The following is a 26,793-nucleotide window of genomic DNA, read 5'->3' as shown; positions in this document are numbered from 1 at the left end:
ACCAACTTTGGAGATTTTCAACTATAGAAAAATCATGTAACCCGTACAATCCACTCAAATACCCTTCACATAGCTTCCTCAATTCTTAATATTTTGCCTGATTCTCTTTATGTCTGTACATTCATGTAATTTTTTTCTGAGTTTCTGTGTCTCAGTAATCTTTTCCTGCCCTATTTCCTTGTCCAGGCGTTTTCAAAAGACTCAGTCTTCTCTGTTGTTGGTTGACCAATAAATAAACATTTAGCCTTTTTCTGGAGGGAGATCACAACACAGGACAGAGCTTTTCCTGAATCCTTCAGGCGGATGCGCCCTCTCTTCCTGGTCTAGGGAGGACAGTCCTGGGGCCTTTACTGCGTAAACCACACCCCGAGGCACCCCAGAAGCTGCATCTGTCGGGTCTGTGCTGTAATCATGGCCTTGTAGGTGGAAGGCAGGTCTGAAATGGGAGGTGACCGGAGCAGGTCTGGGCCGGAGCAACCGCAAGGCCCCCTCTCTCTCCCTCCCTCCCTCTCTCTCTCTCCCTCCCTCCCTCCCTCCCATGAAGCCTCAAACCAGGCAGAGCTAGGGCCTGGGTCACCCCAGGGAGACAGACCTGCCACCTCAGGAATGGCTTCCAGGTGGGAATGGGGGTCCTTTTAGTCCAGACCTTTCCAGAGATGCTGGAAACACAGCTTGTTACGTTGAAATGTCCTGCTGTTTAAATGTTAACAATTATTAATGTTTGCAGCACTTTGTAAACTAAAGGAAAGGTACAATACTTGCGTACCACCCTGGGGCCACCAGTTTACAATCCTTCTGTTAGGGACTGAGTCAGGCTGGGAGGGGGCTGCAGGGCTCCCACTTGAACCAGAAGTCCGTGTCCCAGATGTCTAGCGCCAAACGTGTTCCCTGCCCTCTCCTGTTTCCCTGTAGTTCCTGCCCACACCCAGGAACCCCAGCCATTTGCCCAAGCTCCCCCCCCCCCCCACCCTGCCCCTACTCCCCGCATGATGGGGAAGCTGGCCAAGAAATTCATTCCTCCACACCCCCTGCCCCCATCAGCACCCCCACCTCAGCTCCTGCAAGGCTTCCATGGATAAGGGGTGGCGGGGGAGAAAGCCTTTCTTTTATAATTGTTTTAAATGTACTTTTATTTTTATTTTTTTAGAGACAAGATCTCTCTATGTTGCCCAGGCTGGTCTTGAACTCCTGGACTCAAAGGATCCTCCAGCCTCGGCCCCCCAAAGTGCTGGGATTACAGGTGTGAGCCACTGTGCCCAGCCTGGTAATTAACAGATACTTCGTGAGCACCCACTATGCACCAGGCCCTGTTCTATAATTCAGATGAAATTCTGTGAGACGAACTGACGTGCTGGCAGGGGAGGCAGATAGCACCACCAAAAAAAAAAAAAAAAAAGCAAACAGAAGTTTCCTAGAATATGCTTTGAAGAGAGTTAAGTCACAAGGTCATAGAGAGGTCAGGGGGTAGGTGCGATGGTGGTCGGGGAAGGCCCCTTGAGCGTCATGTCTTTGAGCTGTCCAGATGTGGGAGAAAAGAGCCAGGCAAGGGAATAGCTATCGCGAGGGCTCTTGGCCAGAAACACGCCTGGAGCCTGGAGTGATCCAGGAACGGCAAGGAGGCCCAGGTGGCCGGAGCAGAGTGAGTGACAACAGGGGTTGGGCGGAGGCCCTGAACCTCCTGAGTTTGCCTAGTCCCTAAGATGGGGGACTCCAACTGGTGGCCCCAGGGCCTTATCCAATCACTAGATATTTTTCATTCTGTCTACAAAGTGTTAAGAAAACGAAGTTACCAACATTTAAAAATCAGGGCCGGGTGCAGTGGCTTGCACCTGTAATCCCTGCACTTTGGGAAGCCAAGGTGGGAGGATCACTTGAGATCAGGAGTTCAAGACCAGGCTGGGCAACATAGCGAGACCCCTGTCTCTAAAAAAAATTTAAAAATTAGCCATGTGTGGTGATGTGCATTTGTAGTCCCAGCTGCAGGGGAGGTTGAGGTGGGAGGATCATTTAAGCCCAGGAGTTGGAGGCTGCAGTGAGCCATCATTGCACCAGTACATTCCAGCTTGGGCAACAGAGCAAGAACTCACCTCTTAAAAGAAAAAAATAATCAGGGGCCAGGCGTGGTGGCTCATGTCTGTAATCTTAGCACTTTGGGAGGCTGAGGCAGGCGGATCACTTGAGATCAGGAGTTGGAGACCAGCTTGGCCAACATGGTGAAACCCCGTCTCTACTAAAATACAAAAATTAGCCGGGTGTGGTGGCACACACCTGTAATCCCACCTACTCGGGAGGCTGAGGCACAAGAATTGCTTGAACCCAGAAGGCGGAGGTTGCAGTGAGCTGAGATTGTGCCACTGCACTGCAGCCTGGGCAACAAGAGCAAAATTCCATCTCAAAAAAAAAAAAAAAAATCAGGAGATTTCATCATAGAAGTCTCCATTTCTAGCTTCTGTTGATGAGTGATGACATCAGAACAGCACAGAGACAGATGTCAGGGAGCCTGTGGACTCTTGGCCACTGTGTCACCTCACGTGGCTCCTGGAAGCCAGGCAGACAGCGATACGTCCACAGCCACACCATCTCCATGGTGGCGAGACAGGGCTACCTGCCAGCGCCCACTCTTCTCCCACAGATGCCGAGACCACAACGCTGTTCCACAAAGCCTCAGGAAGCCACATCGCCCTGTCCACCGGGCCTCTCTGACCCCATCTTGCCCAGGAAGCGGGACCTTGGCATATCACTGTGACCACACCTCCCAGTCAGCCAGTCAGCCTGACCACTCAGGCTCTACCGGCAAAGGCAGGACCCCACCCAACCAGCACCCCTCTCAGGGCTGGGGGTGCCTCCAGGCGGCCCTCTCTAGGGCCAGGAGCCTGCAGAAACACTCCCAAGCCTTAAGTAAAGAGCAATGAAATGATTGAAACAAAATCAATAAAAGTTTGAATCAGGGATGGTATAACATGCCCTGGCTTCGATTCTGTGCTTTAATTCAGCGTTCCTGAAAACCTTGTGGTGTTCAGAAACTCTCTGTAGGTTTGGTTTTTTTTTTTTCATTTTGTAAGAATTCCCGGCCGGGCGCGGTGGCTCAAGCCTGTAATCCCAGCACTTTGGGAGGCCGAGACGGGCGGATCACAAGGTCAGGAGATCGAGACCATCCTGGCTAACACGGTGAAACCCCGTCTCTACTAAAAAAATACAAAAAACTAGCCGGGCGAGGTGGTGGGCGCCTGTAGTCCCAGCTACTCGGGAGGCTGAGGCAGGAGAATGGCGGGAACCCGGGAGGCGGAGCTTGCAGTGAGCTGAGATCCGGCCACAGCACTCCAGCCTGGGTGACAGAGCGAGACTCCGTCTCAAAAAAAAAAAAAAAAAAAAAAAAAATCACAGCCACTCACAGCCTCAACAGGTTCTTTGGGCCCACATGATTCCAAAAGCAAAATGAGAGAGACTTTTTCAAATATGTTTATTGTCTGTATTATATACAATATATTAATAAAACATATTACCTATGTGCATTTAAAACATAACTGAAGTCAAATTGGCCCTTAAGACTCACTCCAAAAGAGACCTGATCCCCGATAGGGTGCAAGTGACTGCACAAACTCTGCTCCCTACAGCCCTTCCTAAGGGTCTCAGTGTGCTCATCACACTGGGGTCTCATAGTCCTCCTGACCATAAACCCTAAGCCCCAGCCCCAGCCCAACACACACTTGGATGCAGCATGTTCACGTCCAGCCTAGGAAGAATTTGTGGTTGACCTGGGTTGGGTAACAACCGTAAACGTCTGTACATCAGAATGTAAGATCATGGTGTTTAAAACTACAGAACCTTCAGAGGTTGTCAGAAGGCTCTAATTGCTGGTCCCCCAGGTTGAAACCAGTCGACAGATGTGGTTTGTTTGACCTACAAATTTTTTTTAAAAATCTGAATCAAAGTTTTTAAATTAAACCTCTTTAAGGTAGTACATTTTCAGGATGCAAAATTCAAAACATATAAGAGGGCACGTGATGATGAGTGCGTCTCACTTCCACCCCATCCTCCAGCCTCCCAGTTTCCTTCTACAGAAGCACCCATGGATGCCAATCTCCAAAAATATTTTATTCATTACAAGTATATGAATATGCATTATTTTACCGCTCACAAATGGTAGCACGCTCCACGGTTTCCCTACACCTTGTTTTTTTTCCGCTTAGCAAGCTGTCTGGGAAATACCTCTGTATCTATCCACGGGCAGGGGGGTTCCTCCAGGATTTTTAGGCAACAGTTTTCCAGTTCACCCCGTTCCGGTGAAGGGGAGAGCGTCCCCCGCCCTTCCCAGCCACCCTGCACGCACCCCGACTTGCTCTCTGATGCCTGCAGTTCCCAGGCTGCCCAGCAGAGGGAGACACCATTCCACTCACAAGACCACTAAGGGGTCGTCCCAGACACAACCAAGCTTGAAGGGTCTGGGGAAGAGATGCTATCTACACAGACACAAAGACCCCCCTAGCTAGACTGAGTTAGCCTCCGGGCCTCCCCTTGCTGTTTCTATCTCCTCCTAGGCCTCTTGCTTGGAGCCCTACCCCGAGCCCCCCCCCCCGCCCCCTCCCCGCCCCCTCTCCGCCCCGCTTTCTTATGGGAACTGGCCCCACCTTAACAGGGGTAGCAGGGAGCCTTGTCCTTGTCTAGGGCCTGGATTTGACAACTTGCCCCAGGGAACCACATAGAGAAAGGGTGTAGCGCTGGGCGAGCATTCCCCGCCCCCATCCCTCAGAGATGACAAGTGGGGGGTCCTTCTCTCTGCCCCCAGCAGGCCAGTTTCCGGCAGAGCCTTGACCTAAACCCCCTTTTCCTGTCCTGTGCTCCACACTCCCAGCAGCTGCTTCTCCCTGGCCTGGCCCTGCAGCTCTCCTCCCTGCCCCCACGATGGTGTTGGGGTCGCCTGGAGTCCAGCTGGTGTCCAGGGCAGAGCTACCCCTTTCCTGGCCCTACCCCTCCCCGTGACCCCAATCCTCCGCCAACCGCTCAAAGGATCCTTGTTCTCCATCCAGCCCCCAGACAAAAGTCCCTCTGTCTAAGAAGGCGGAATTGAGGGGAGGGGGCACCCCCAACTGGGACCATGGGGGAGCCTGCACAGACCCCATCCGGAAGGAATGCCTGGAGGAGGAGGAGCAGGAGACGGGGGAGGAAAAGGGGAGGGAGCCTTGTACAATGCAGGGGGCCTTATCTAGACTAGGAGGCAGCCGCCCCCACCAGCGCCCACTCTGTAGACCCGGACATCTGGCTCTCCCAGCACCCACGGAAAGAGTTTGGCTAGGAAACTCCAGCCTGGTGCCTGGGAGCCAGTTCTCATTCTCCCCAGGGCAGGGAGCAGGTTATGACCAGGACTAAGGTCCCAGAGTCCCCACCCTGGCCCCTCCCTGCTGTTCCAGCCGCTCCCTCATATGCACCCCTGCCCCATCTCCTGACTTTGGTCATGCCAGCGTCTCTGATAACCCTGAAATTGTCCCTGCAGCAAGCTGCGGCCTGGAAGGGGACTTTAAGTCCCCCACAATTGCCAGCAATCCTTCCACCAGGCAAAACACATCATCTAAGGGAAAGAAGTCAGGTCGGAACACCAACACATCACTTCCCTGCATGGCCCTGGAGGCTCTGCCGTTTAAAGACCCCAGAACCTTCCCCATTCAAGGTCCTCTCCTGGGCACAGAAGATTGGAGAGAGCTCCTCCCTTAATTCCAGGGACCGAGTTCCAACCCATCCAATTCTCCGTCTCACCTGAGGCTGCTGTGGCCCTGGTGACCCCGAAGCAACGTGCTGCCCATGGCTGGGATGGCTGGGGAGGGGGTGAAGCTGTCTCTTTAAGAGCAGGAACGGAGCCCCTGGGCCTTAGGGCATCTGACTTGTTTTCTACCTGCCCAGGTTTGCTCAGGGCGTGGCAGCTTCGGATAAAGGCAGGACTCCGCCTCGCAGCCCCGATTTCTCCCGGAACCTCTGCTCAGCCTGGTGAACCACACAGGTGAGCAGCTGGGGCCCCCTTCCTCCAAGCCCTCCTTGGCTCTGCCCCTAAACGAGGGAGTATCTACCTGCCCACTGACCCTGCCACATAGAAGCTCTGCTGTTAAAGAGCCTAAAATCTTTGGAAATGTTTTTCTGGAGCCAGGAGATAGGAGAAAGTCCCTTCCCCTAATGTCCCTTTCCCCACCATTCTCCTCTCAGGGACTGGTTGAGCTGGCTGGGCTGAGGGCAGGACCGGTAAGTGTGGTTGGGGTGTCTGGGAAGACTGATGTCTGCATGGATTAGGGGTATCTGGGTTGGGGATATCTGGGTGGAAGAGAAGGGGGTGCCTGGGTAGGTAGGGGTATCTAAGTGGACCAGGCGTGCGTAGATGGACTGGGGACATCTGTGTGGATGAGGAGTGCTAGATGCACTCGGGGTGCCCAGGCACTGAGGGATGTGGATTCTGGAGACCTCCAGGAAAAGAGGACAGAGCTGTTGGGGAAGTTGTAAATGCGGAGTTGCTTGGGAGATTTCAGGAGCACAGAGCGGGCAGGATCTTTCTGCCCGCCCCTGAACATGAGACATTTCTCCTACAGTATGGAGAAATAGAGGGGATAGCAGAGGGCAGGTGGGGCAAACAGTCCTCAGGCCGGCCTTGGGACCTCGTGGCCAGGAAGGATCAGGGCAGGTAGACAGAGCATCAGCTGCAGGGCTGCCTTCCTCTCTAACCTGCCCACCAACCACATTGGTTCTGGAGCAGTCCAGGGCCTCTTCAGCAACAGCCTGAATGGGGAATGTGAGGGCAGACCCAGCTCCCGGCTCCCTGCAGCCTCCAGAAACGTGGGGCTGGACATTGTTTTGCAGAAGCTGGGGCTGGGGCTGGGGCGAGGCAAATACCATCTGTTAGTCTTGCCTGGATGACATCATGGGAAGGGGGAATAGTGGGGCCTTGCAGGCCAGAGGTGGCTTGGAGGAGCCCCTGGAAAGAGGCTTAAGAGGTGAGACTCAACAGCCACGGCGACAGAGCATAGGGCTTTAAGATGAATTTGCAGGGGTTACAGGATTACAACTGCAATGTGTGCTAATAATCGTGCCCCCTACATGAAGCTGCAGAGATTGAGCAAATAAGTGGGAAGCTAAGAAAATGCCCCGTGGGGTAGACACTCAATAAACATCTGCTGCTGTTACCAGGACTCATATGGTTATGGGTGACAGCTTCAGACCACAGGCAGTCTACCTACAACCTGTGCCCCTATCCACCATGCCATCCTGCCCACCCACCCACACCAGCTCCCCCAACCCCCAACACTTTTGGGGATCCTAAACACTTCCTGGGTCTCAGTAATGCTCCCCAAAGTCTCAGGCTTTCTTCCCACAAAAAAAAAAAAAAAAAAGGAAAAGAAATGGATGCTCAAACTGAAATTGTGAGTTCAGCATGTGGAATTAACTGGGAAGCTGAGAGGATTCCCAGGCCCTGGGGTGCGTAGGCGGAGGGAGGAGTCTGTGCCAACCTGCAGGGACCACCCGCACCGTTGGTTGTGGGCGCCACCCTCTCTCAGCATTTTTGCTGTCCATGAAATTGCTGAGGGGTTAAGTGAGTGAGAACACAGCAAGGTCAGTGTGCACCCCAGGGCAAGGTGGAGGAAGTACCAGCTCTCGCTATCAAAATTACAACTAGACCAGGCGCGGTGGCTCACACCTGTAATCCCAGCACTTAGGGAGGCCCGGGTGGGTGGATCACCTGAGGTCAGGAGTTCGAGACCAACCTGGCCGCCGGGCGCGGTGGCTCAAGCCTGTAATCCCAGCACTTTGGGAGGCCGAGACGGGCGGATCACGAGGTCAGGAGATCAAGACCATCCTGGCTAACACGGTGAAACCCCGTCTCTACTAAAAAATACAAAAAAAATCTAGCCGGGCGAGGTGGCGGGCGCCTGTAGTCCCAGCTACTCGGGAGGCTGAGGCAGGAGAATGGCGTAAACCTAAAAAAAAAAAAAAAAAAAAGACCAACCTGGCCAACATGGTGAAATCCTGTCTCTACCAAAAATACAAAAATTAGCCAGGCATGGTGGCACACGTCTGTAGTCTCTGCTACTCGGGAGGCTGAGGCAGGAGAATCGCTTGAACCCAGGAGGCAGAAGTTGCAGTGAGCTGAGATTGTGCCATTGCACTCTAGCCTAGGCGACAGAGTGAAACTCCGCCTCAAAAAAAAGAGAAAAAATAAAAACAATTATGATAACTATGCACTCAGTAGCATTTGGGCAGGAACAGGGCAGGGGAGGGCATGCTTGGAGGCCCGGGCTTGGTGCAGCCTTGCAGGCTGGGAGGGCAGGACTGATGCCAGGTCAGGAAGGAGAGAGAAACAAGTTCCTTATGCTGAGCAGGTCTACCTGGGAAAGAAAGTGCTCTGCGGGAACTAGGGTAGGGTCAGGGGCTGGGCTGGGGACTCAGGCTAGGCAGGGCCAGGGCTGGGACCAGGAAGGGCATGGGTGAGGGATGAGGGGCGGGAGGTTCTGGGGAACAGACATGGAGCGAGGGCTGCAGCCAGGCTGAGTTTGTCCTCCTCTACCCCCAGTCCCAGCCTCAAGTCAATTGCTCCACACACCCCGCCCTGAGCAGCTTGAAGAACCTGCTCAGTCCGCAGCCTGAAGTCTGCAATGTCCTGGCAGGGCGAGGCAGGCTCTGAGCCGTCTATGGAGACACCCCCGGGAAGCGGGCCTCCTGCCACCTGGCTCCCAGCACCTGGCTTCCCCAAACACCCCAAGGCCCTGACAGTCCTTAGTTAGGAGCAGCTGCTGGGGAGCCAGGCCTGGCTTAAATCCTGTTTCCTGGCTAGGGCACCTAGTTTCGCCTCCCAGAGCCTCAGTTTCCCCATCTGTCCAATGAGGACAACAGCGGGCAGTGGTGCCCTCATTTGGTTGCGGGGCGATTCACAGAAAGCCTGAAGTCCATGTCCAATGAGTTATTATGGCTCCTCCCGCGTCAGGCACGAGTTTCACCCAGTCCCCACTCCACGGCGCGGCTGCGGCTTATCTCTCAGCCCAGCGAGATGCCAGCCTTCCTGCCCTGGGTGAACTGCGCACCCTGCCTGGGGAGCAGGGGAGGAGGGTTGGGGAGCCATAGGCACAGGGCCAGCCTCCCGGTGGCTCTGCTAAGGCCAGACCTCCTGCCACCCCTCTAGGCCCGCGCTCTGACATGCAGAAGGTGACCCTGGGCCTGCTTGTGTTCCTGGCAGGTGAGTAACAATCCCCCAACTGCCTTTTCCTCTGGATCCCCTGGATGGGGGACTGCCAAGCCTCTGTCTCTCTCCTGTGCTTTTCTACTGCCCCAGGGAAGGTGGTAAATGTTAGAACAGCATCTCCTTGAGGGTAAGTAAAGTCAAACTAGTGATTGCCAGGGATACACAAGAAGAGCTGGCTCGCACAGCTGGAAAGTCACCATCTTCCCCATTCTCTCGCTCTTTCTTTTTTTTTTTTTTGAAAGGGAGTCTCTGTCACTCAGGCTGGAGTGCAATGGTGCAATCACAGTTCACTACAGCCTTGAACTCCTGGGGTCAAGCAATTCTACTCTCTTAGCCTTACACAGCTAAAACTCTAGGCACACACCGCCAAGCCCAGCTCATTTTTAAATATTTTGCAGAGACGAGGTCTCACTGTATTGCCCAAGCTGATCTCAAACTTCTGGCTGAGTTTGATCCTCCCACCTCAGCCTTCCAAAGTGCTGGGATTACAGGCACGAGCCACACTGCACTGGCCTTGATTGACTATTAAACATAAATAATGGAAGCTAGAATACAATGAAATTACACCTTCAAAGCACTGAAATAAGATAACTGCCCAGCCAGTTCTCTTGTAAATTTTCCAAAAACTTCAAGTAGAAGGCTCAGCTCGGTGCAACTGCATCTTTAACTTCCAAACACTTTTCCTGTTTTTTCTTTCTTTTCTTTTCTTTTCTTTTCTTTTTTTTTTTTTTTTGAGACAGAGTCTCACTCTGTTGCCCAGGCTGGAGTGCAGTGGCATGAACTCAGCTTACTGCAACCTCCACCTCCCGGGTTCAAGTGATTCTCCTGCCTCAGCCTCCCAAGTAGTTGGGATTACAGGCATGTGCCACCATGCCTGGCTAACTTTTATATTTTTAGAAGAGACAAGGTTTCACCATATTGGCCAGGCTGGTCTCGAACTCCTGACTTCAAGTGATCCTCCTGCCTCGGCCTCCCAAAGTGTTGGGATTACAGGCCTAAGCCACTGCGCCCAGTCCCCTTTTTACTTTTTCACTGCAGCCTTGACCTCCCAGGCTCAAGGAATCCTTCCACGTCTGCCTCCCAAAGCTCTGGGATTATAGGCACACTTTTTATCCATTACACAGGGCAAGACTAGTATTCCCTGCAGGGTAGTGATCTAAAATTACATTTTCAATAAAGTCTATTTAAGTGTATAATAGTGAGTCATTTTCAATGATGTGCAAACACCAGACCAGGTGGGTGTGGACATGGTGGAAGCGGGAGGATGGGCTTTGAGCATGATGGGACTTGGGGAAACAGGAATCTGGGAACTGAAACCATCTGTCGTCTTGACCAGAAAAGTCCCTTGCTGCTGCAGAAGGCATGGATTAACCACGTGTCTGAAACACGAGACCAGACAGTGGCCAAAACCCTCCTAGATTAGAACCAATTTCAGGTGGTAGAATGCTGGCATGACTCGGAGGTGTGGGGCTGAGTGGGCAAGTTCACATTTCCATGATGGGATATGAGGGGATGAGGCGGCTGCTCAGTGACAGGACCCCTGTCCCTCAGGGGACCCTTTCCCAAGGCCCCTGAAACTCCACGGGCCCTGCCCAAGGGCTTGGCTGAGGCCAGCATCACCATCTCCCCTTCTTCCCCTCTTCTCCCACCAGGCTTGCCTGTCCTGGACGCCAATGACCCAGAGGGTGAGTCAGACTGGACTCTTTCACCTGTCCCACCCCCAAATTCTCCCCTGGGTGGGAGCGGGGCCTGCATCCTGGCTGTAATCCTGGATTCATGAGGTTTTTTCTTTCCTTGCAGATAAAAACAGTCCTTTCTACTATGGTGAGAGCCTGTGTCCCCATTCCCTTCCCCCTAACCCCACATACTGCTTGGTGCCAAGGGTTCCCACACAGGATTGGGTGAGGGTCTGATGTGAGCGTCACAGGACAAAGATAGGAAGGGACTAAGATGGGGGCACTGAGGAGTCCACATGGTGGATTAAAGGAACTAGAGGCAGCAACCTGGCCTTTGGGAAGGTTCTATTCCAGCAAGATAGTTAGACACACGCAGGAGGTGAGGACAGTTTGCAAGAAGCCATTGTTTGGTTCACATCAACTGCTGGGAGAAGTGTTGACTTGAGAAGACTTCCTGGAGGTGGTGAGCTGTTCGGTCAAAACCCTCATCTGGCCTCCAGGTTCCGATGACCTGCTCCCTACTCCCCGCTCTGCCCTCACCTCCTCCACGCTCCTCACTCCTTCTGCTCCAAGCCTCTCAGACACCGCAGACATACGGCCAGCCTCAGACCTCTGCACTTGCTGGTTCCTCTGCCTGGAACACTTCCTTCCATAGAACCAAATGGCTCCCTCCCTTCCCTCTGCTCAAATGCAGCCCCCTAAGAGGCCTTCCCTGATAACTCCCTCGAAAAGAGCTGCCCTCTGACTTGTTTTTTAGAGACAGGTCTCACACTGTTGCCCACGCTGGAGTGCTATGGCGTAATCATAGCTCACTGCAGCCTCAAATTCCTGGGCTCAAGCGATCCTCCTGCCTCAGCCTCCTGAATAGCTGGGACTGCAGTCATGCACCACCATATCTGGCTAATTTTTGTATACTTTGTAGAGATGGGGTCTCACTATGTTGCTCAGGCTGGTCTAGAACTCCTAAACTCCTGAAGTCTCAAAGCTCTGTATATTAGGTTGGTTCAAAAGTAATTGTGGTTTTTGCAACCGCTTTTCATGGCAAAAGTGCATTTTTTTTTTTTTTTTTGAGGCAGAATTTTGCTCTTTCACCCAGAGTGTGACTGGCTGGAGTGCAATGGCGCAATCTTGGCAGTCTTGGCTCACTGCAACCTCCGCCTCCCGGGTTCAAATGATTCTCCTGCCTCAGCCTGCCAAGTAACTGAGATTACGGGCGCCTGCCACCATGCCTGGCTAATTTTTGTATTTTTAGTAGAGAATGGGTTTCACCATGTTGGCCAGGCTGGTCTGGAACTCCTGATCTCAGGTGATCCTCCCACCTCGGCCTCCCAGAGTTCTGGGATATCAGGCGTGAGCCACCGTGCCTAGCCAAAAACGTACTTTTGCACCAACCTAATAGGTGTCAGCCACTATGCCCAGCCTGCCCTCTGACTTTCCATCGCCCACCCTGCTTATTTTTCTTCAGACCACTTATCTCTGCCTGACCCTGCATGACAGATCTTGTTTGCTGGTGTGTGAACTAGAATGTGAGCACTTAGGATTTTGTCTGTTTTCTTACGGCGGTGTCCCCGGCACCCTGCGCATCCTAGATGCTCCATATGTATTTGTCAAGAGGATGGGGGGACGGATGGAGAGGACATAGCCTGGCACTGAGGTCCCCTCCACTTTCCTCCTAGACTGGCACAGCCTCCAGGTTGGCGGGCTCATCTGCGCTGGGGTTCTGTGCGCCATGGGCATCATCATTGTCATGAGTAAGTGAAGGAGCTGGGGGGAGCAGGCGGGCCGGGGCTGGGGCTCCCCTCCCCTGACCACTCAGCTCTCCCCAACAGGTGGAAAATGCAAATGTAAGTTCGGCCAGAAGCCCAGGTAAGATACTGTTCCGGCATGCCCGCCTCAGGCTGGCTGGATGCTTTTCAGGGTGAAAGGGCTAACTGTCCCAGCAGGAGAGGCCTCCGGGCTCTGCCCTGCAGAGTTCCTGCTGCTAAGATTTCCAGGTTCATGGTTTCTAGCTGGTAATCCCCAGAGGGCCCCAAATCCTGAAATGCTTTGGCCCCTGGGATTGCACAACCCCCCAAGTGGAAAAGCAGCTAGGAAGACATGTCTGGGCAGGCTAAGAACCCTCTGCCCGGAGGGAGAAGGCAAATGAGGGTGGACACGGATCTCACTGCTTTTGTCTCCTTAGTCACCATCCAGGGGAGACTCCACCTCTCATCACCCCAGGTAAAGATGGGGCAGCATGGGGCTGAGGGGAACACGGAAGTGGTGTGTGTGTGTGTGCGCATGCGCATGCACACTGGCAAGAAAACTCAATCCACCCTCACAAACGGACCCCGTCACCTCCCCCAGGCTCAGCCCATAACTGATGAAGACGGACCAGCTGAAATTGGGTGGAGGACCGTTCTCTGTCCCCAGGTCCTGTCTCTGCACAGAAACTTGAACTCCAGGATGGAATTCTCTCTCCTCTGCTGGGACTCCCTTGCACTGCAGGGCCTCATCTCACCTCTCACAGGAGGGTCTCTTTGTTCAATTTTTTTTTTTTTTTTAATCTAAAATGATTGTGCCTCTGCCCAAGCAGCCTGGAGACTTCCTATGTGTACACTGGGGTGGGGCTTGGGGCACCATGAGAAGGTCGGCGTGTCCTGGAGGCTGACACAGAGGCTGGCGCTGAGCCTGCTTGTTGGGAAAAGCCCACAGGCCTGTTCCCTTGTGGCTTGGGGCATGGCACAGGCCCGCCCTCTGCCTCCTCAGCCATGGGAACCTCATATGCAATTTGGGATTTACTAGTAGCCAAAGGAATGAGAGAGCTCTAACCAGATGGAACACTGGAACATTCCAGTGGACCCTGGACCATCCCAGGAAAACTGGAACATAGGAGCATCCTACCATGATGGAAGTGTTCAGTTTATAACAGTGAGACTCCTGTGACCCTTTCATTCACCCCCGAGACCTCAATTTATTCCAAGATCTTTCCAAATACCCAAATGTCCCTGCAAGCCCGTTAAATAATTCCCTATGCTACCCTTAATGACATACGGTGACCACATAGTGTGAGAATTTCCAACAAGCCTCAAACTCCCTTGAGCCTCCCCAGTACTTATTAAGGCATCCAAAATGTTCCCGTGAACTACCCCACAAAATGCCTAAAACTAAAAACACCCAAAAATATCTCCCCCAATGTCCTGAGACATGAACCCAAATAGAGACCCACAATAAACTCGTGACTTGTCCCCTCATCATGCCGTTTTATCCCTCAAACATCCCCTGAGTCCCTCGATAACCACCAACCCACACTCAGAGACCATGAGCTGCGGAAACGCCTCCCTGGGACCTGGGCCACTCTTAGCACTGCTCCAGGGACACCATCCCCACCCTGTGCTGTTCACAGGACATCCTCTCCCAAGCATCCACAACACTGGGCGGGCAGGGTGCACAGCGCATTTATTGAGCTCGGACTCTTCTTGTCCTTGCCTCCATCGCCCATCCAGGAGGGCACCGGGCTCCCCGCGACACCTCCCGCCGTCCCTCCTTGTGCCCCGCGCACGCGCAAGAGGCGCAAGAGGCACAGCGCGCCTGGCGGCCGCACGCATGCGCACAAGCAACAAAGGTGAACCCGCCCAGCGCTGAGTTGGCTTTGAGGTTGGTGCTTTTCCAGGAAAGCGATTGGCTGCATGGAGTTTAGAATGGGAAAGGAATGCCATCGACTCCTCAGTGCTTTCAGAGGGACCAGCGGGGGTGGGAGCGGGTTGAGAGGGGACTTCCGGACCTCATGGAGCTCTGCAGGTGACCTCCACCTCGACTCCATGCAGTGCACCAGCCTGCACCCCCAGATTGCCTTTGATGGGGAATCTGTCCCAGCCGAGATGTCCAGATGTTGCTTTAGACCTGAAGGGCAGCTCGGGAGGTCCAATAGGCTGTGACCCTCTATGTCACCCCATGGGTGCAGATCCTTTAAGAAGTGGGCTTAAGTCCTAGACGTGTGGCTGATGAACGTGGCCCATGGTCAGCAGCTCACAGGCGGCCATCACCCCAAGTGGGGCCAGGAGCCAGACAAAGGGCCATCCCGGGGCCCCAGCCATGCCCAGAGTCCCGTTGATGGTGTCAGGCACTGAGGTCAATCTCGTGATGCTGGTAGATCTGTGTGGGGCCCTTAAAGCAAGCAGCAAAGAGGAAGCGTCTGCCGGCCATAGTGATGTGGGCGAAGGCACGGGGGGCCACCAGGGCCGGGGGCCCCAGCTCCTGCAGCGGCTCCAGGAGCCCCTTGTCAGGCTCAAGACGGAGGACCTGACTGAAGGCAAAGTCGCTGCCCAGGATGGCCAGCTGGTCCCTGGCGATGAGCAGTGGCTGGAAGACGTGGGCACCGCGCGAGGGAAGTTGCTGCAGCAGACGAAACATGGAGCCGTCCCAGCGCATGACCTGTGGGGGTGTGGCCAGTGAGGGCCTGGGGTCCTGGGGGTCTCTGGGGGCCCTGGAAGAGCTTGGAAGCTGAAGCTTGTCGGTCCCGAAACTCCCATAGCTTTCTTATCTTCCTAAAGATCACCACCCAGCTGTTCGGCCACACACACGGAGTTGTTCTGAGCCTTTCTCTTGCCCTCACACCCCACACAGAAGCACTCAGCCATAGACTCTGTCAGTTTCACCTACTGTAGTTGTACATTTCTCCCACCACCTCTGGCCGAACTCCATCCCCTCCCGAATGGACCATCCTGGTAACCTCTTCCCTGGTCTCTAGGCTCCTCTCCCTGCTCCCCCAGTCTCTTCCCCACCCAGAGACCTTGTGAACATCTAAGTCAGATCAGCACCCTTCCAGGCTCAGAACCCTCCCCTGCCTGCACCTCACTCCAGAAACAGAGTGGGCAGGGCTTAACCCCAGCGTCAGCCTTGGGGGCTCAGTGTCAGGGTGGAGACAGGTGTGGCTGTGGTGAAGTGTGCAATGCATCCGAGTCACAGAGCCAGCATCTGGGGGTAGAATCAGGATGTTGGGGCCAGCGTCAGTGTTGGGGACTGGGGAGTGGTTTAGGGTCAGTCAGCCTTGAGGGGGTCAGAGTCTTGGCATCAATGTGGGGTGGGGTCCTGGTTCAAAGGTCAGCATGTGAGGCTAGGTCAGAGTTTAGAGGCTTAGTATGCAAGATTGGGTCGGTGCTGAAAAGCCAGCCCTCAATAAGAGTCAGCTGTAGCATCAGGCCTGGCTGTGCATCCCCCGCCCCCAGGCCCAGCCTCACCATGGAGTCCCCAATGTAGCGTGTGAGGCACAGGAACACGTCCCCACCAGCCTGGAAGTGGCGTGTGGCATAGACATCCTCGGCCTCAGGGATGTCTGTGCGTCTCTCGAAGCGGCCACCGGTCCAGTGGAAGAGCACGGGCCGCTGGGAAGCCGAGGCCAGCAGCAGATGGGGCCGGCCGTCCAGTTCCAGGGCCTCAACGTCCGTGTCCCTGTGCCAGGCGTGCAGACTCTGGTGCGGGTAAAAGCCGGGCCCGTCGCGGCACAGCAGCGTGGTGCTGCCTGCCTTGGAGGCGTCGGCCACAACGAAGCAGGGCTGCCCTTCCAGCCACAGGAGCTCGGCGTCGTTGGGCCGCAGCAGCCGCCGCGGGGCCAGGGTCTGCGTTGGGGCCAGGCGCAGGCCGGGACTGGGCCGGGCCCACAGCTGTGAGCCCCCCCATAGGCGGGCGGCCAGCACGAAGAGGCTCGGGCCCAGCACCAGTGGCTTGCAGGACACCACGGAGGGCGCTGTGGGGAGGTGGGGAGGCAGGTCAGGCCGGCCAGGCAGGATGCTGGACAGGCGGAAGGACGGGGAGGGGCTCACCGGGCAGCTCTTCCTCGGGCCGAAAGCGCTGCAGGCTGTAGTCCCAGGAGAGGATCAGGCAGCGGCCGGCGAAGGGCTGTGCCAGCACAATGTGAGGCTCGCCTTCGTAGGAGAAGGGCTCTACGCTCAGGGCCGACTCCCCCACCGTCTGAAACCAGGACAGCTCTGCGGATGGAGGACAGAGTCAGGCAGGCCCCAGGGCACCCAGGGTCCTCATTGCTGAGCCTCAGTTTGCCTACATCTCTGAAATGGGGGCCATTCATATACTCCCCTCATAGGGACATAGAACTGGAGTCTTGATCTGTAGATGTTTGTTTGGTTTGTGGGGGGGTGGGGATTTTGTTTTGTTTTGAGACAGAGTCCCACTGTGTCTCCCAGGCTGGAGTGCAGTGGCACAATCATAGCTCAGTGCAGCCTCCACCTTCCAGGCTCAAGTGATCCTCCTGCCTCAGCCTCTTGAGCTGCTGAGACTACAGGTGTGTGCTACCATGCCTGGCTAATTTTTTAATTTTTTGCAGAGATGGCGTCTTGCTATGTTGCCCAGGCTGGTCTGGAATTCCTGGGTTCAAGAGATCCTCCTGCCTTGACCTCCCAAAGTGATGGGATTACAGGCATGAGCCACATCCACCTCCTGGGTTCAAACAATTCTACTTCCTCAGCCTCCCAAATAGCTGGAATTACAGGCATCCGCCGCCATGCCCAGCTAATTTTTGTATTGTTAGTAGAGACGGGGTTTCACCGTGTTGGCCAGGGTTGTCTCGAACTCCTGACCTCGTGATCCGCCCACCTCGGCCTCCCAACGTGCTGGGATTACAGGCGTGAGCCACTGTGCCCGGCCCATAAGCCTTATTTTCTAAGCTGTGTGGCATCACCAAATAATCCCTTAGAAAAAGCATCTCGATTAATTCATTTAACTTCACAACATCCCTATGAGGTACATTCTGTTATGATCTCCCCTTGGCAGATGAGAAAACGGAGGCTAAATGGCACAGGCAGCCAGTTATCCAACAAAACCCATCCCTCCCACCTTCCAGGAGAGAGGATTGGAATTGGTCACTAGGCCGCCCAGCTAGAGGCTGCATTATCCCGGGACCCCCATTCACCGCCCTCCCTGAAATTTAGATGTGGCTGTTTTGAGACCGAGTGACCAATGGAACAAGGGCAGATGTGATGAGTGTAATGAGCCACCACACCTGGAAAGAGCTTGTCCCGACTTGGTCTCCTTTCCCACCACGTGGGTGTGCCACAACCTGGTTTCCAGCATGAAAGCAAGGACGATGCCGAGGGGCTGCCCCACGCACCTGGACAGCTCACTCCAGATCCCTCTGTCCTTCATTCATGGTATTTTGAGAGTTTGTGACAACGGGTTGGCTTTCATGGTCACTGGGGCGCCAAGGCTGCTCTGCTTGTTAGTGGGGGAGCTGGGCAGTTGACTCCTGGCTGTAATATTTCACTTTGTGTGCCAGGCCCTGTTTCCAGGTGCCAGCGTTGAAGCAATGAACCAAACTACATACAATGTCCACCTAAAGGGCGAATTTTTTTTTTTTTTTTTTTTTTTTTTTTTGAGACGGAGTCTCGCTGTGTTGCCCAGGCTGGAGTGCAGTGGCCAGATCTCAGCTCATTGCAAGCTCCGCCTCCCGGGTTTTTACGCCATTCTCCTGCCTCAGCCTCCCGAGTAGCTGGGACTACAGGCGCTCAAATTCACTGCCTCGGCTAGTTTTTGTATTTTTTAGTAGAGACGGGTTTCACTGCATAGCTTGTGATGGTCTCAACTCCTGACCTTAGATCCGCCCGCCTCGGGCCTCCCCAGTGCTGGGATTACAGGCTTGAGCCACCGCTCGCCTTTTTTTTTTTTTTTGAGATGAAGTCTCGCCTGTCAGCCCCAGGCTGGAGTGCAGGTTATGTATCTCTCGCTCACTGCAACCTCCGCCTCCCAGGTTCAAGTAATTCTCCTGCCTCAACCTCCTGGAGTAGCTGGGATTACAGGTGACTGCCACCACACCCGCTTGCTTGCATTTAGAGACGGGAGCCACCATGCTGGTCAGGCTGGTTCGAAACCCCTGACCTGTGATCCACCCACCTCGGCTTCTCCTCCCCAGTGCTGGGATTACAGGCATGAGCCACTGCAACCGCCCAGACAAATCTTTTTATTTTTTTTTTTTTTTTTTTTTTTTTTTTTGAGACGGAGTCTTCGCCTGTCACCCAGGTTGGAGGTAGTGGGCGCCATCTCGCTCACTGCAAGCTCCTCCAGCCTCCGGCTCACGCCTATTCTCCTGCCTCAGCCCGAGTAGCTGGGATTACAGGTGACTGCCACCACACCCGGCTAGTTTTTGTATTTTTAGTAGAGACGGGGTTTCACCATGTTGGTCAGGCTGGTCTGAAACCCCTGACCTCGTGATCCACCCACCTCGGCCTCCCAAAGTGCTGGGATTACAGGCATGAGCCACTGCAACCGGCCCAGACAAATCTTTTTTAAATGGCTGTCAAATCACCTCTTGCTCAAAACTCTCAGCCGAGAGTGGTGGCTCACGCCTGTAATCCCCACACTTTGGGAAGCCAAGGCAGATGGATCAGTAGAGCCCAGGAGTTCAAGAGCAGCCTGGACAACATGGTGAAAACCCCATCTCTGCAAAAAAAATACAAAAAATTAGCAGGGCATGGTGGTGGCGCACCTGTAGCCCCAGCTACCAAGGAAGCTGAGGCAGGAGGATTATCTGAGACTGGGAAGGTTGAGGCCTCAGTGAGCCGTGATTGTACCACTGCACTCCATCCTGGGTGACAGAGTGAGACCCTGTTTCAAATAAACAAACACACACAAAAAAACTTTCCATTCTTCCCATAGCCCAGAATAAAGTCTACTCTCCTCTCTGTGGCTTCCAAAATCCATAGTTGTCCCTCCACTCACTACCCCGAGCCACACCTGCCTTCTTTCGATCTTCAAACAGGGCACGCGCTATGCTGCCTCAGGGCCACTGGCCAGGCTGTTCCCTCTCTCTGAAGAGCCCTTCCCTCTGTTCCTCACTTAGCCACATCCAGACCTAACATCCCCACTTGAGAGAAGCCTTCTCTGACTCCCAAAGGAACCCTCATTCTGTCATCATTCCCTGTAGTTATCACAATGTATAGCACACATTTATTTGTGCAGTGTTTGTTAAATGTCTGTCTCCCCAAATTCCCAGGACTGTAAGTCCCATGAGGCCAGGGCTGAGGCCCCAACCACAGTGACCATCACCTCTCACAGGGCTGGACACTGAGTGGACTTCAGTGAATGTTTGTTGGATAATTTGAGTGAAGAAGGACTCCCTAAGTTAAATCCTCTTCTTCTATGTGTCCTGCAGACCAAAAACATGCCTTTCTTACACTTAGAATCATAATAATTATACGTTGATAATAATCATACATGTATGTCATTGTGGGGGAAAGGAAGAGAGATCAGACTGTTACTGTGTCTGTGTAGAAAAAGGAAGACATAAGAAACTCCATTTTGATTTGTACTAAGAAAAATTCTTCTGCTTTGAGATGCTGTTAATCTGTAAACTTAGCCCCAACCCTGTGCTCACAGAAACATGTGCTGTATTGACTCAAGGTTTAATGAATTTAGGGCTATGCAAGATGTGCTTTGTTAAAAATGTGTTTGCAGGCAGTACGCTTGGTAGAGGTCATCACCGTTCTCCATTCTCCATTACCCAGGGACACAATGCACTGCGGAAGGCCACAGGGACCTCTGCCCAAGAAAGCCTAGGTATTGTCCAAGGTTTCCCCGCACTGAGACAGCCTAAGATATGGCCTCGTGGGAAGGGAAAGACCTGACCGTCCCCCAGTCCGACACCTGTAAAGGGTCTGTGCTGAGGAGGACCAGTGAAAGAGGAAGTCCTCTTTGCAGCTGAGATAAAAGGAAGGCATCTGTCTCCTGCTTGTCCCTGGGAATGGAATGTCCTGGTGTAAAACCCGATCGTACATTCTATTTACTGAGATAGGAGAAACCGCCTTATGGCTGGAGGTGAGACATGCTGGCGGCAATACTGCTCTGCTACTCTTTACTGCACTGAGATGTTTGTGTAAAGTTAAAAATAAATCTGGCCTACGTGCACATCCAAGCACAGCACCTTTCCTTAAACTTATTTATGACAGAGTCCTTTGCTCACATGTTTTCCTGCTGACCCTCTCTGCACCATTACCCTTAGTCCTGCCACATCCCCCTCACTGAGAGATTAGAGATAGTGATCAATAAATACTGAGGAAACTCAGGGACCAGTGCCAGTGCAGGTCCTCACTTGCTGAGCGCCAGTCCCCTGGGCCCACTTTTCTTCCTCTATACTTCGTCTCTGTGTCTTATTTCTTTTCTCAGTCTCTGGTCTCCACCTTGCGAGAAATACCCACAAGTGTGGAGGGGCTGGCCCCCTTCATATTGTTATAGATAATAATAAGTATTGCTGTTGTTATTGTATTCATAGCATCTGTGGCTGGGTGCGGTGGCACATGCTTGTAATCCCAGCACTTTGGGAGGCTGAGGTGGGAAGATCACTTGAAGCCAGAAGTTCAAGACTAGCCTGAGCAACGCAGCATGACCCTATCTCTATAAAAAAGTGTTTTAAACAAAATTAGCCAGGCACAGTAGCAAATGCTTGTAGCCCCAGCTATTTGGCAGGCTGAGGCAGGAGGATCACTTGAGCCCAGGAGTTTGAGGCTGCAGTGAGCTATGGTGGCACCATTGCACGCCAGCCTGGGTGAGAGAATGAGACCCCAACTCTTAGAAAAGAAAAGCATCTGCGTAAAGACCCTTCAGGCTTAAACTCCTTCAGGAAGCCCTTCCTGTCCCCCTAGATCTGTGTGGCCCTGGCCCTGACTCTGGGCTCCCTCAGCTCCCACAGATTCCCCCATCCCTGCCGTGACCCCTCTGGCTGGGCCTCCCCATCCTGCCCAGATAGTTCCTGGGCTGTCCTGTATGGGCCTGCGTTCCTCTGGACATTGAACTCTTTGAGGGCGAGACCCAGGGCTGGCCTCACCATTCTGTGCTCTCTGCACCACCCAGTATCCCAAAAGGCAACAAAATCTATTTATAGAAAAGGCGAGTCAATGTAAATGAGGTGACATTGCACCTGCAGTTCTTAGCGCAATACTTGGCTCCTAACGAAGACTTTTTAAAGTGGTTGCTTTTATGTTAACAAGGGTGAATGTTTATAAGGACCTCCTGTCCCAGGCCTGGCGCCAAATGCCGAACATGTGAAGATGTATCACTGAATTCCCACGGCACTCCTATATCACTGTTTATTACCCCCACTTTACAGATGAGAAGACTGGGGCTCAGGAAGGCAGCGCTGCTTGCTCAGGGTCTTCCCACGCCGGGAAAAGGCACGGCAGGGAGTGAGGCAAGCCCCTTGGCCCTCGCAGCCATTCCCCTAGATCCCCCGCCTCCCACCCCATCAGGAAAGCCCCCACCTATGGCTCTGCACTTGAAGGTCTCGGGGTCGAGGTGGCGGAGCTGCATATGGCTCAGGGCGGCGGGGCCCGCACAGGCGCCGGTCCCCACGCTGGCGTTCACGGTGGGCATCCACTGCAGGAGCCAGAGGACGCGGCAGTCACACTGGAACGGGTTCCCACGGAGGTCCCTGGGGCAAGAGGCCGGGGAGGGGCTGCGACCCCGCTTCCACACCCTGGGGGCCATGCTCCTGCCCGACCCCAGGCAAGTGTCCCCAGAGATGGGGCTCCATAGTGGTGAGAAAAATACATAAGAACAACTGCAGCCAAACGCAAGCACGCCAACCAGAAGTGGGCATGGATGCCCCTATGACACAAACATTCCCCAACCCCCACATTCCCAGCCCCCATGAGCCTCACACGTGAGTAAGGGTCTCCAGGCCTCGGAACAGGAATCTGGGGAGGGCCTCCAGGTGGTTATTGGCCAGGCTTCTGGTGGAGGAAGAGAAGGCACCGTCAGCAGCCACGAGGATACCCTGTGTCCCCTGGGGGGTGGAGTGTGGGTGCCTTTCATGGAGGGCTGGGGCAGTGGAGGCACGCACAGGTGTGTAAGCGAGCGAAGTCCTCTGAGGGCATTCTTAGAGATGGAGCCAATCTCATTGTCCTCGATGAAGCTGTGGAGGGAAGCTGGGGTCAGGGGGAGGCCCACTGAGCTTCAGGGAACGCACCCCATGAAAGCCATAGGCCCACTGGAAGGTGCTGAATTCTCTTCCAATACCATGGACAATCCCAAGGAAAGCCTCTCAAAAACCTCTCCTTGCCAAAGTCCCAGCCGTCAATTCTAGAAGCCACGAAACTGGCCCCATAGTCAATGCCAGTTTCACTGTGAACTTTGCCCTGCCGCCACCAGCACAATCACCATCACCAGTGCTAACACCCAAATCACCACCAACACCTCCAGCATCATTAGGAATGATCAACACCAATGCCAGCATCCCCAACACCCATGTCTTTATCACCGTCATCAATCCCAGGACCAATAACTGCCATTATCCCCAACACCATACCCTGCCACCACCATCACCACCACCAGTGCTAGCACCCAGACCACCACATTACCTCCAGCATCATCCGTAATGACCAACCCAATGCCAGCATCCCCAACACCCATGTCTGTATTACCATTATCAAACCCAGGACCAGTAACTGCTGCTATCCCCAACATTATACCTTGCCACTATCACACCAACACTAGCATCATTGTCACCAATAACAACGTCACCACCCACTCCCATCAACACCAACACCAATATAATCATTACCAAACTCCACACCAACAACACCGGTAATCACCACCAACAGCACAACTTTCATGATCAACACCAAAAAGATTGCCACCCTCATCTCCAATGCTGCACTGTCACACACATCAGCATGAGCACCACCAACACTGCCAACACCAACAACCTCTCCCTTATACCCAAGACGCACACATTCGCCCACCACCGGTACTACCGCTGTCAGCGTTTCCATAAATACCAACACCTTCACCATCATCACCAACCCAGTACCAACAACATTGCCATTCATACCAACCCCAACATCCTACCCACAGCCATCACCAACGTCAACACCAATACTGTAATGGTCCACCCCACAACATTGATAATGATCACAGACACAAGCCCCAAGAACTTCATCATCAATTTCATCCAGAGCATCATCACCACTGGGGCTACCATTTTTACCATCATCCCCACTGCATCATCATCAATAAGGCCACCAACTCCACGTCAACAGCAGCAACAGGGTCATCACCACTGCCATTATCATCAACGCCATGACCAACATAAATGCCAGCACTGTCATGCTGTCATTGCCACCGCCGCCACCATCACCACCACTACCCAATCCCACAGTATCACCACCACTACCTAATTCAGAGTTATTTCCTGGTCATTTGAAACGTCTCTTGTCTCTGACTTCTTTACACCCTCCCTGGGCTCCCATGAGTCAGGTAGAGCCAGAACCAGGCTCTGGTTAACTGGGCTCTTTGTAGATCTTGAAGCAGAGAAATGAGGTGATAATCAACACTGATAAGCAACATTAACACCAGCCCTGAGAACTTTGTCAGTATCACCCAAATCATCACCACCACTGGGTTCACCATTTTTATCAACATCATCCCACCATGATGTCCAAACACCTTCTCCTCAGGGCCACAGCTCCCATCTCCCCCTACTCTGGGAGCCACAGAAGGGTCCTTCCTTCTCCCAGGCCCACCTGCCTCCATCCCCTGGCCTCACTCACAGGTACTGCAGGTGGGACAGGCCCGCAAACGCATCGTCCTCAATCACGGAGAAAGAGTTGGAGGTGAAGAGGCTGGCAAGGGGGCAAGAAAAAAATTTTCCCGGAGTTGCGGGCTCCATCTGACATTTTAACCCTGGCCTCCACCCTCAGCCCACACAGGCATGGGCATGCAGGTGTGAGTATGTGCATGGACACAAATGCTTTTGCACGCACGTGTGCACACACCCCCACACACGTGCATGAACACCCACCTAACATCTGTGTGAGCATTTATTCCCACACATGTGCATGACCGCCCACTCCCTTGCGCTGGTTGTCGGCCCAGCCAGGCCCCACTCACAGCAGGTGCAGAGACGGAATTCTCAGGAAGCTGCCGGCTTTCAGCTGGGTGACTCCAGTCCTGACGAATGAGCTGGGGATGTGGGCAGTGGTAGGTGAGGGGGACACCACAGCAATGCTCCAGTCCCAAACCAGAGCCTTCTGCCATCCAGGAGACCCCAGCGTGCCACCCTGACCCTGGGTGTGTCTCCCCTGCATGCCAGAGGAGGCAGGCATTTGCCCTCCTGGCTTGACGAGGACCCTGACAGCACTCAACCCTCTTCCTGGGCCCCAAATGCTGTTGCTGCCCTCTGGGGTTTCCCTCTGCTCCCTCCCAGACGCCAGCACTCCTCTTCATGGCATCCCGACAGCCTTTGCTGCCCATCTCCTGAGATCCTGATGGGCCCCTGTTTCCCTGGGGACTCAGCACCACATCCCAACCTCTGGGGTCCCAGGACTTCCATCTCCACTTTTGGGTGTGCAGAGGGCTGGACACTCACAGTGACAGCAGGTTTGGAGAGAAGCTGACAGGCAGGTCCGGGGATCCCTCACACAGGGCGCTGTCTTTGGAGCAGGAACAGCGCAAGGGACACTTTCCCTTTGGGGGCCTCCAGGCCACCACCACCCCCGCCCCGGCCAGCAGCAGCAGCAGAATGCCTGCCCCTCCCATGCCACCACCCCCGCGCTGAGGCACCCGCTTCTCCCGGCCCACCCAGCTCAGCCTAGGCCACTATGTCTCCTCCTCCACCAGGCCGCCCTCCATCCGCCTGCTGGCACGCTTGGCCCTGGCTTCTCTCTCCTCTTCGCCGTCTTTCCTTCAGTCGGCCTTCCTCCCTGTTCGTATCTCTTTGGTGTCTAATTTTCTGTTTCTCTTTCTCCCTGTCTTTCTGTCTCTGTATTTCTGACTCTGCGTGTTAGTCTGTTTCTATTTCTGTCTTTGTCTCTCTTTCTGTGCGTTTCTCTTTTTCTGTGTTGCTGTCAGTCTTTCAGGCTTTGGGTAGCTGTCTGTCTGTTGGCCTCTATGTGTGTGAGCGTATGTGAGTGTGTGCGTCCCGCTGCCTGGTGTCTTGATTTCTTGTCTCCTTCCCCCCCCTTCCAGCTCCCTGCCTGTAGTTTCTTTGCCTCCTCCCACGTCCCTTCTCCCTGAAGGTTTGGGAAAGGGGTTCACTGGACACCCGATACACCCGGCAGAGTAGGGTGGGAAGGAGGAGGGGGTCAGAGGCCATGAGAAGGTCGGCCTTGGGGAAGGGACTGGGCAGCCCCACAGGAGGGGGAGGGGCCACCAAGGGCTGGAGCCGTCCCACCACTCACGCCAGCCCCCTCCCCAGATTCCCCACTCAACCCTATTGCGGGAGCAGGAGGACGATGTCACCAGGGTGGGGACCGGATGGCTCTGCAGACGGGAGCGGGGTGGGAGGAGAGGCCCCTGGGGGCTGGGGACATCCCTTCCTGGCCACTCTCCGCCAGCCCCCTCCCCTGGCTCCAGGAGGGTGCATTGGGCGCTGTCAGTGGGGCCAGTTCAGGTCCAGCTGCTCCCTCTGGTGGTCACACTCGGCAGGACCTCTGCCCTGCCCCAAGCCCACAGCCTCCCTCCCCTACTCTGAAATTAACCCTCGAGTGCCCAACACCCACTGGGGGGTGGCACCAACCCGAGGACATAATGATGATGATGACAATGATGATGAAGATGATGATGATGGTGAAGAAGATGATGATGATGACGATGATGAAGATGATGATGGTGAAGAAGATGATGATGATGAAGAAGATGATGATGGTGAAGAAGATGATGATGATGATGATGAAGATGATGATGGTGAAGAAGATGATGATGATGACGATGATGATGCCACCCCTTCTTCAGCGTCTACTCTGAGCCTGGCCTTGTCCTAAAAGCTCATCTATTAACTCATTCTGATCTTGCCAAAGCCCTCTGAAGTTGGTGCTGTTATCACCACCACTTTACAGCTGGAGGAAGTGGAGACAGGTCAGGGAACCTGAACTCCACGTTACCCAGCTGAGGGCACAGCCAGGATTCAAACCCAGGCATCCAGCCCCA

At 54.0% G+C, this 26,793-nt stretch overlaps 2 protein-coding genes across 3 annotated transcripts; one reads left to right on the top strand and one right to left on the bottom strand.

Moving 5' to 3' along the window:
- The first annotated feature begins 5,563 nt into the window (after positions 1 to 5,563).
- Positions 5,564 to 14,120, top strand: FXYD3 (FXYD domain containing ion transport regulator 3). 2 transcript variants are annotated; one of them, XM_009194133.4, is made up of 9 exons: positions 6,327 to 6,971; positions 8,957 to 9,040; positions 9,152 to 9,205; positions 10,864 to 10,896; positions 11,012 to 11,035; positions 12,564 to 12,638; positions 12,717 to 12,753; positions 13,070 to 13,107; positions 13,234 to 14,120. In XM_009194133.4, the coding sequence occupies exons 1-9, from the start codon at positions 6,899 to 6,901 to the stop codon at positions 13,248 to 13,250; spliced, it is 435 nt and encodes a 144-aa protein (XP_009192397.1). In that variant the 5' UTR covers positions 6,327 to 6,898; the 3' UTR covers positions 13,251 to 14,120. The 2 variants fall into 2 exon arrangements, with proteins under 2 accessions (XP_021786693.1, XP_009192397.1); XM_021931001.2 differs by lacking the exons at positions 6,327 to 6,971; positions 8,957 to 9,040 and adding an exon at positions 5,564 to 5,992.
- A 186-nt stretch (positions 14,121 to 14,306) lies between these two features.
- On the bottom strand, positions 14,307 to 26,482 carry LGI4 (leucine rich repeat LGI family member 4). Its single transcript, XM_031659661.1, has 9 exons — positions 25,235 to 26,482; positions 24,757 to 24,828; positions 24,417 to 24,488; positions 22,709 to 22,780; positions 22,527 to 22,598; positions 22,128 to 22,297; positions 16,689 to 16,853; positions 16,107 to 16,612; positions 14,307 to 15,300 (listed from the first exon to the last, which is right to left on the bottom strand). Exons 1-9 carry the CDS (start codon positions 25,402 to 25,404, stop codon positions 14,986 to 14,988), a joined length of 1,614 nt encoding a protein of 537 aa, XP_031515521.1. The 5' UTR covers positions 25,405 to 26,482; the 3' UTR covers positions 14,307 to 14,985.
- Between the last annotated feature and the right edge of the window lie 311 nt (positions 26,483 to 26,793).

Source organism: Papio anubis, chromosome 20 (genome assembly GCF_008728515.1).
Source record: "Papio anubis isolate 15944 chromosome 20, Panubis1.0, whole genome shotgun sequence".
NCBI lineage: Eukaryota > Metazoa > Chordata > Mammalia > Primates > Cercopithecidae > Papio > Papio anubis.
The sequence above is the reverse complement of the archived record's forward strand: the minus strand, read 5'-3'. Positions and strand labels throughout refer to the sequence as shown.